Source organism: Dromiciops gliroides, chromosome 6, assembly GCF_019393635.1.
Source record: "Dromiciops gliroides isolate mDroGli1 chromosome 6, mDroGli1.pri, whole genome shotgun sequence".
Lineage (NCBI taxonomy): Eukaryota > Metazoa > Chordata > Mammalia > Microbiotheria > Microbiotheriidae > Dromiciops > Dromiciops gliroides.
Genome location: NC_057866.1, coordinates 176,192,201 through 176,202,385, shown reverse-complemented (window position 1 = coordinate 176,202,385; position 10,185 = coordinate 176,192,201). Strand labels below are relative to the sequence as shown.

The following is a 10,185-nucleotide window of genomic DNA, read 5'->3' as shown; positions in this document are numbered from 1 at the left end:
ATTTTTAAATATAAGAGACAATAAAATGAAAAGAAAAATAATGATGGCAATGACAAAATACCCTTTAGTTATTGTTAAAAAGTGTGGTTGGTGCTATTTCAGACATTTTATTCTTTAAAGGTCTTTATGCTAGGGGCTTACCATGTTCCAATACAGTTTTCAATAAAGGGCAAATAGGGCACAATGCTCATATTTTTTCTGAGTTTAATTTAGAGGCTGGAGAACCTTGAAGGTATATTATGTGCTATTAAAGGTGAACAACATACCTAGTTCTAAACATTAGAGCTGGATCCATGTTAACTGAAGCCATTCGACCAACATGGCGAATTTCTTTTGCAATCATTCTCAGCTTTTCGAAATTAACCAAGCCATCCACCTTTGAATCATTTCCTGTAGTAAAAGAAAGCAGGACGGTGTTTACTTCTAAACTCCCAAGAAGAAAAAAAAACAACTCTGAGATTTCCAATTTACCTTCATGAAGGAATGTGAGATCTTTCTTGATTACAGGGAAGAGAGGAATAATGGGCGGCTGCAGGTTTTGGCTATTTAGGACATTACGATATTTTGCCATGTTTCTAGAGGGATCAAACAGGTCCTGGAGATCCTGAAATAACTTTTCATATTTGCTGGGAAGTTTTTCCCAAGTTGTTCGAAGTCTTGCTACTGGTGCCAGGTTCAGGCCACTGGGAGACAATTGAAAAGATGAATTAGGTGACACTTCAGAATGACCATGCATATCATACAAAGTGTATCGTGATGTTTAAAATCTAATGTGTGTCCTTACCTGCCCCACCCAGTTGGGGGGGAGGGGGGCGGAAAGAAACTAGCTAAGATTTACTGATAAATTCAACAACAGTTTAGGCTTTTAAACATTTACTCAAGTATATTAGGGGTTAGCAAAGAGAGAGAGGGAAAGTTGCCTTCACCTAGCTATCCAAGAGAGAACATGTAAACTTCCAAAAGTTAGGAAACCTGTCTACCCTCCTCCTCCTCCTGCCACTATGAGCTTGTTCCTGAACCAAAGAGCCCGATCCTCAGTCTCCTCAAGTGGAAGCTCTGCCAGACCAGAAGAGGGGTAGTGTCCACACACAGCTCTAAGCCAATTGGTTGGTTCCATTCAAATCCATTGATTGACATGACCTAAAGGCAGTCTATGAATAGAGGTAACTTCTGGGATGCCAGGCAACTTCCAGGACGCTAGTCTGAACTTAGAAACCTAAGAAAGGCCATATGCTTTCTCATCAGGGGGTGGCACCCTAGTTCTCACAATGTCTTTCTTGGCGGGGGTGGCGCCCTGGTTCTCACAGTATGAGGACGGACAGATATATATATATATATATATATGTATGTATAAAATATATGTCAAGCAACCATGACTACATGGATATGTGGGTACTAGTTGGTGAGGGCAAAGCTTCCACCCCTCCAACGTGTAGAAGACCATCTTATGAATTGCTGTGGCTAAATAGCAAAAAAAAAAAAAAAAAAAAAAAAGTCATCACCTGGGTGGTCAATTTTCTGGTGATGTTTCCCCAACTTAGCTAGTACACAGTCTCTTTTGACATATTCTTATCTAATTTAGTAATAGCAACTCATATTGCTATAAAATTTTAACATTTACCAAGCACTAGCCTCACATGAGCCCTGCAAAGAAGGTAGTAGGAATATTAGTATCCCTATTCTATAAACGAAGAGACTGATGCTCAGTGGTGAAATGACTTACTTAGGCTCACCCAGCCAATAAGAGTTGGAGTAGGAATTCCAATTAGATTCTCTATTAGTTCATTGGCCAGCACTCACTCCATGACATCACCCCACTCACATGTCAAGGCTCCAGGAACCCAGGAATACCTTCATGGCACTATGGGGTGCAGGAGTAGGAGTAGGAGAGAACAAGGCCAATGAATATTTTGTAGTAAAATGATCCCATTCAAGGTTTTCCAAACCTAGATCCTAAATTTGTCTTAATAAGATCATCAGCTTCAAGATCATAGACCAGAGAAAGAGCTTACAAGTAGAGTTCACTTATTCACTTCACCACTCACAGGGGGTGATGCTATACTGCAAATATCCCTTCAGATATATCATTTTTTTTTGGTGGGGCAATTGGGGTGAAGTGACTTGCCCCGGGGTCACACAGCTAGTAAGTGTCAAGTGTCTGAGGCCGGATTTGAACTCAGGTCCTCCTGAATCCAGTGCCACCTAGCTGCCCCCCTTTAGATATATCTTAATCTTCAGTCTGATAATTAGACTGAATTTGCAAATTGGATTGAGTCTGAAAACAGACTCGATCATCTTCGTCCTCTTACCTGATGATTGCAAACATTGAGTTAAAATTCTTGCATTCCCTACAGTGTAATGCTATCTTGATGAAATGTTTAATAGTCTTCATCCTCTTTAGCTGGTTGGTCTCTCGCAGGATTTCAGATGCCACCCAAAATGTTTCCTGGTTAATAACTTCCTCGAATTTTTTCAGGTTTGCACAGCTTGTCTTTGATTTGAGCTTAAATAAATCATCAATGTATTCTGTGGGCTCAATGTTCCGAAAAAGTTCAAAATTTCGCATAGAGAGTTGTGTAGCAACTTCAACAGTGCTGAGCTGCAAGAGGGAAATCTGACTTTCTCGCAACAACTCCTGAGCATCTTCATCTGAACAAAGTGTTTCTGTCTCCATGTTGTTTTTTAGATAATACCTATGCAAAATAAAACAGCAACGCAATAATCCTCAGAATGAATAATTCAATATTTTATGAAAGGACTCCAATGAAAACTCACGTGGGACTCTTGACAACATTTTCCAACTCCAGGAGTAAATATGCCAGTTTTCTCACCCAACAGATAATGGTGCCACGTAGACACTGGCAACAATTTTCAACTAATAAATCAAATTGAATTTGCTTTTTAAATAACAGTAATTACCCTCCTTCTCCCCATTTCTTTCTCCTTCCTTTACTTAATTTCCTCTATTACCTTCTCTCCTAATGTAATTGAAAGTTATTCTCATTCAAATGAACCAAGGTTAAGGGCTCTGGGAAAGGAGGCTGGAAAGCTTTTGAAGTGGATCTCCCTGGGTCTCATTCTAGTTTTCTCAGCTGGAAAGAATGTTCTGACCAGAGGGTAGTAAACAAGATTTAAAGCACTTTTTTTTTTGCCTTTGCATCCAAAGCAGGAGGCATTTTGGCACTAGGATGGCCTGTGAGCTCCTCTATTGTTTCCCCCCCTTTTTTTCAACTGATTAATGAGAGTGAAACTAGGATCTCCAAGGAGTTTTATGCAGTAGGACAGGTAATTATCATCCCGGTCTCAAAGACCAAAATCTTACTATCTGACAATAGGCAAAATTCAGTGTGAGGGAATTTCACCTGAGATGAACACAGGCTTGTTTTATTTTACTGAAATACCAAACATCTTATGTCTTTCCCCTATAGTACAGATTCTCCAAAGACAAGAAAATATCAAAGTTTCAGTGATTCATTTGATAACCCTATAAGGAAAGTGCAGCAAATTATTATTGCACCTACCAATTAAATAATGGATATAAAGCCCTTTGTAAACTATATGGGGATATAACAAAGGTCAAGAATTGTTATAATCATTCTCATTATTAAGGTGTGGAAACTGAGGTACACATTTATTACATGACTAGTTATAAATAGAGCTAGAACTAAGGATTTCTGGCTTCTGGAAATTATTTTCACTCAGTGCTGCTACTTTTTCCTTATAGAAATTTGGTTGCATGCTTACTTCAGCGATGGCAGGGTTAACGTCCTATTTTTTAAAAAATGAAACTAGTCATGGGTTTCATGGATTTATATGACAGAAGTTTTCCCAGGGCACTTTCCCCAAAAAGAATAGGTGGATATGGAATATTGGGTGCCCTTCTTGGAACACTTATTGAAATCAGCCTTTCCATTTGCACATTGTCCCAGGGCAAGTAATTATTTATGTCAGAAGAAAGCTGTAGAATGTACAATTGATTTACTTTATTAGTTATAAAATAATTCCTGGGGGAGGAAGGCTTATTTAAAAAAAAATAATAAGGGGAAGGGCTGGTGAATATATACATTTATAAGACTACTACACTCTAGTCATCTCTGAAAATTGGAAGAGGAGGGAATTATAGTAGAAAGCCTACTGGAAAATCATGGATGATTACCCTAAGTCATTTTGGAGCAAGTGAAGCAATTAGGGGAAAAAAAAAAAAAAGATGTTGTGTGGTTGTGTACCTTCCACTCAGTTGTATTCTATCAGCCAGTTTGGAAAGCTGATCCGGGAGCCTTCTTTGTTTAATTACTCCCTCAGGAGTAACAGAGACCTCACACAAGGAGTATTGATCCGGTGTGGCAGTCACAGCAAATTCCCGGATGGCCTGAATGACCACTTCCTTTGCTGTTGTGTCCTTGCTGATCATGATGTAGCGGCTTTGCTGGTCTGCCTTAAAAACCCTTAAAACTTGGTCTGGTAAATCTAAAGGAAAAAAAGAAGTCACGCATGAATATTATGCAGTCAGGAAATATGGGATTAACATTTGGAGCCAATTTAAGGAAAGGACCTAAAAACTTGACTATGATCAATAATGCCATACTTTTTTTTCTTCTTCCTTCAAACTGCACTTCTCCTAGGTCATGATTTGATCTATATACAGATGAAAGATACAAAAATTCTAGAATCGTGCTCTTTAAGATATGCCAATGACCTTTAGGCAGGAAGATAGACTTTGAATCAAAGTTGGCCAAGTAACCCAAGAAAGGAATGAAATTATGTTTTGGTAGATCTGGCCAGGGATTAGCATGGAGCTATCACATCATTATCAAAGGAGTGATGGTTGTAAATTCAATGTAACATTGGCCCAGCAAACTTAACTTATCCTATCGAAAACAAATATTTAAAATACAAATCTCTCTTAATTCAGGTTTTCATACTGTGGTCTGTTACACAATTTATTTTACTTCATTCTATTCAACATACACTTAATCCATCTACTATATGCTGAGCACTATGGTAGACTCTGGGGTTAAAAAGATGAAGCAAGATACAGTCTCTCTCTATTCCCCAAAAGCTTATAGTCTAATAGGGAGGATAAAACAGATGCACAAATAAAATAAATATTGATACATAAAAAGTCTGAACAGAATTAAAGGGGAGATTTTAAAAGGAAGATACTACTTATAACTAAGAAGATCTGAAGACAGGCTAACCCTTGGTGGTGATAGTTGCTGGGTTTAGAAAGGTCAAGAGGGGACACATGAAATGATGTTCATTCGGGGACAAAGCAGGATAAAACACAAACAGGAGAACAGGGTTCTTGAATATACAAAGTAGAGGTTCTCAACCTGGGATCAACAGAACCATAGGGAGTCTGTGACTAGATTTCATGAACTTGGATGAGAAAAGAAATTGCATCTTTATTTCACTTGCAATCCTTTAGTTCAGTTGTAATTGTACTGTATTATATGGCATTTAAAAACATTATTTTGAGAAGGGATCTACCCTTCTGGTTTCACCAGACTGTCAAAGGGGTCAAGGACACAAAAAAGGTTAAGCACTCTTGATTTAAAGTTTTGTAATACACATTGAGGTCATCAACCATAAAAGTGATAGGTCATCCTAGTTATCTGGAAATTTTAAAAAATGTTATTAAAAAGAAATTCAAATACTTTCTAAGATATCAGATTAAATATTATTACTGAAACACCACATATCTTTAAAATTTTAAATTTATATATGAGTGAATGGTTAAGAAGTAGTATAAAATCTATAAAGGTACAATATTTAAAGATAAAGTAATATTCTAGAAAGGGGCAGCAAGTGGTACTTTTTACTATAGTACCTCCGAGGTCCTCATAGAGACAGAGAAGTTCAATGTCACCAACAAGGTCAAACACAATGCAATGGAGCCCATGCATGTGCTCTGTATTTTAATGCTTTTTTAACTTAATGAATCTGCTGCAACTAGACAGTTCTTAAGGAAGGAGTACTTAATAATAGAAATATGAAGGTATTTGAAATTTAATTTGGAAAAAAACAGAACATAAGAGCTATAAGAGGCTGACTGTATTTCCCACTGAGAAAAGATATATGACATCCATCTGCTTAGGAGATTTTCCAAAAGGTCTGAGCTCTTCTATATGTTCATAGATAATACAATTAAAAGGAAAGATAGAGAGGGCAGATAGGGGAAAAAAACAAAAGGTAAAGAAGAATTTGGTGCTCACCTGGAGTAGTATTGAAATCTAAAATGCGGTGATGTGACTGTAATAAATCAGGATTACTAGATGATAAGGTTCCACTGACAGGTAATGCCGTTGGGATGTGCTTTGTCTGCCTTAATCCTACAATGCTATCATCTTGAGACTGGCCAATTCCAATATCACTGAGCAAGGAATAAAATAGCAAAGAGTACATCAGCAGTTCAAAATGATGTCAGTTTTTATGAGCTATCCAGACACATAATATCCACATTACAGAACCCAAACAATAACAAAAATCTTTTTGTAATGAACACATATACTTAATCTACTTGGTTCTTCTAGACCCAACAGAATTTGGCATTTTTCACTTGCATGACACAATGGTTCTGAACTGAATTCTTCCCAACCAGAGACACGCGCACGCATGCACGCACACACACACACACACACACACACACACACACACACACCTGGTGTTCAATAAATGGTTCTATCACTGGAACTATTAATACTATTAGAAAATGACCAGTTATTGACAGCAAATTTCTTAGAATGGCACAAAAGTCAAAAGATATTGGTTTGGTGACTAAGTGAAATACACTTATAGAAAAAAAAACTCATTAGGAATATTTGTTCAGTTTCAACTGGCAAATAAAATATTTCTATATCAGGTCACTGAAGAGCTTTATAACTTACTTGTCTTCAAGACAAGTAAGAGGGAAGAGAAGATGATCCAGAAATCCACAAATTAGTTCTTCCAAGTTATCCCTTAGGAAAGTATATCAACAAAAATTCTAGTGTAAGAAATTCTATTGTAGTTCATGGACAGACTATACATTATCACACTGCTAATTAGGAGACCCAAACTGAAATCTCTTGGATTCTGGAAAAAAAAAAATGAAATCTACTGAAATTCTTTCAAGTCATTTCTTTGCCCATAAATAAATTTTTTTTTAACCTTATTAATGTCTTAGGCATGAATATCTTTATTTTTTAAGACTTTAGCCAGTTCTAGATAACTATGGAAGGAAGGCTGGCTCTGTATTGTTTTTCTATTTGGGGCCACTTTCTCAAAAGTACAATAAGAACACTGAATCCATAAGGCCATTAGTAAAATCTCTTAGAGATTTTTACACAAATGCTTGGATAATAGGAAGAATTAAGTAATGTAAACAATAGACTATTGAAAAAATGATGAATAATATTTTGCATATACTAAGTTGCCAAATGTCATATGACACGGCCACATCTTCCATTTATGTCTTTTCTATTAAAAAATAACCAGCAGAAGAATGAATATTATGTACTTTAAGGGAAATGGAAAGTAATGAGAAAGGTGTTCTGACATCAAATATATTGGGGGAGGCTATAAGAAGCAAATTATCGGGGCAGCTAGGTGGCACAGTGAATAGAGCACAGGCCCTGGATTCAGGAGGACCTGAGTTCAAATGGGGCCTCAGACACTTGACACTTACTAGCTGAGTGACCCTAGGCAAATCACTTAACCCCCCATTGCCCAGCAAAAAAAAAAACAAACCCCACAAAAAAATAAATTGAACAATACAAAAAAGTGGCTATTGTTATTCTAATCACAAAGCAGTATGTAAAAATAGTTATTGAGCTACTTTGGGATACACAGCCAATTCAATAAGCCCTTCTTAAACAACTATTATGTGTCAGTCACTGTGATAAGCATGGGGGGGGGGGAGCGAACACATGGAGAGGCAAAAGAAAGTCACTGCCCTAGATGAGTTCCCACTCTAATGGGAGACACAAAAACCAAATATGTACAAATAAGCTATATACCAGATAAAATGCATTAACAAAGGAAAGGTGCTAGAATTAAGAGGAATTGAAAAAGAATTCCTCTAGACTGTGGGATTTCAGCTTAGACTAACAGGAAGCCAGGGTAGCCAAGAAGTAGAGATGAGGAAGGAGAGCACTATAGGAACTGGGAATAGCTACAGAAAATGCCCAAAGATCTCATGTCATTAAAAAAAAAAATCTCATGTCATGTTCATGGAACAGCAAAAAAGCTGGTGTCATTGGTTTAAATATTAAGGAAGGTGGGGATGAGGTGGAAGAGAGACAGAGGTAAGGTGTAAGAAGACTAGAAAGGGGGTGGAGAGAGTCTAAATTACGAAGGACTTTAAACCCCAAATAGAGGATGTGGTATTTGATCCTGGAGGTCATAGGGAGCCCCTGGAGGTTACTGAGCATGAGGGTGACATGGACCAATTAGGAAAATCACTTTGGCGGCTGAATAAAAGATGACTGAAGAGGGAAAAGACTTGTGGCAGGCAGAACAATAAGCAGGCTATTGCAATAGTCCAGTGATGAGGTGATAAGGGCCTATCCCACAGTGGTGACAATATCAAAGAAGTGGGTTGGTGACATTCAAGAGAAGTTGCAAAGGTGAAATGGATAGGCCTTGGCAACATACTGGATGTAGAATAGTGGTAAGAGACAGAAGTTGAGAATGACACCTGGTTCTTGAGCCTAGGGGACTGGGAGGATGTTGTCTCCCTTAAAAACAATAAGTAAGTTTGGAAAGGGTAAAGGTTTATAGTGAGAAGGGAATGAGTCCAGATTTAGACATGTTGAGTTTAAGATGTTTATTGCACAGCTAGTTCAAGAAGTCTGAAAGGCAGCTGGAGGTGGGAGTCAGAAGGTTATCAGAGAAGTTAGGGCAGGAACAGTAGATTTAAGAATCATCAACATAAAGAAGGTCATTAAATCCATGAGAACTAATGAGATCACCAAGTGAAGTAGTATATAAAGAGGGGAGTGCTCAGTACAGAGCCCTATGGGACACCTACAATTAGAGAGTATGACTTGGCTGAGGATCTAGCAAAGGAAAATGAGAAGGAGCAGGTTGATATGTACGAGGAGAAACAGGAGAGAATGCTATTCTTCAAACCTAGAAAGAAAGTTTCAAGAAGAGTGTGATCAACCATATAAGAAGAATGAGGATTGAGAAAAGGTCAATGATTGTAGCAATTACAATATCACTAGTAACTGGAGAGACAGTAGTTTTGGTGGAATAATATCTATTTTCTTAAAGTAACACCACTAATTCCTAATAGGTCCTGTTTTTCCATTAATTCCTGTAATTACTTTTTTGTTTTTTTCTTGATCCTCACTATTTCTTTTCTATTCCATAAATGTGGATAACAAAATCAACATATCCTAATAAATGACTCATAACCAAAATCAAGTGTAGTCCAAGCTCTTATTGTCTGATACTATGGGAAAAATGTTAAGACTAGGAGGAAGGAAAAATGTGGGTTCAAATTCTACCTCCAACACTAGCTAACTACTTTACCACAGGCAATGACTCATCTTGAAACTTTTGTCTTTCTGGGTTTTCTGAACACAATTCTCTCCTGGTATTCTGTAACATTTATATATTTAAAAATTCCAGTTATACAGAAACCATACTGTCAGAATCATCAGAAATATTCTCCCTCTCTGGAGAACAATTTGGAACTATATCCAAACAGGTAGCAAACTGTGCATACCCTTTGACCTAAGAATACCACTACTAGTTCTCTGTATCAAAAAGATCAAAGAAAAGGGGAAAAGACCTCTCTGTACAAAAATATTCATAGTAGCTCTTTTTGTTTAGTGGCAAATAATGGGAAATGAAGGGGATGTCCATAAGTTGGGGAATAGACTGAATAAGTTGTGGTATATGATTGGGATGGAGTATTATTGTGCTATATGAAATGACAAAGGAGATGTTTCAGAAAAACCTGGGAAGACTTTTATGAATTGATGTAGCAACATGAAGTGAACAGAACCAGGACAACATTAAAGACAGCAACAGCTATAAGGATGATCAACTGAAAAAGACTTAGTTACTCTGGTCAAAACAATGATCCAAGAAAAATGCTATCCACCTCCAGAGAAAGAGAACAGATAAACTCAGAGTATAGATTGAAGCATATGCTTTTCACTTTTAAAAAATTGTTCTTGCCTTTTTTTTGCAACA

General features: G+C 37.3%; 1 protein-coding gene across 11 annotated transcripts in view; it reads right to left on the bottom strand.

The window, feature by feature from the left end:
• The window catches only part of RAPGEF2 (Rap guanine nucleotide exchange factor 2), a 341,360-nt gene that overhangs the window by 30,235 nt on the left and 300,940 nt on the right, over nucleotides 1-10,185 (bottom strand). For all 11 annotated transcript variants that reach the window (XM_043970280.1, XM_043970281.1, XM_043970282.1 and 8 more), the window contains 5 exons: nucleotides 6,216-6,373; nucleotides 4,227-4,467; nucleotides 2,310-2,693; nucleotides 472-683; nucleotides 267-390 (listed from right to left, as the gene is read on the bottom strand). In XM_043970280.1, the coding sequence (XP_043826215.1) occupies nucleotides 267-390; nucleotides 472-683; nucleotides 2,310-2,693; nucleotides 4,227-4,467; nucleotides 6,216-6,373 (1,119 nt within the window). The remainder of the gene's footprint in view (nucleotides 1-266; nucleotides 391-471; nucleotides 684-2,309; nucleotides 2,694-4,226; nucleotides 4,468-6,215; nucleotides 6,374-10,185) is intronic.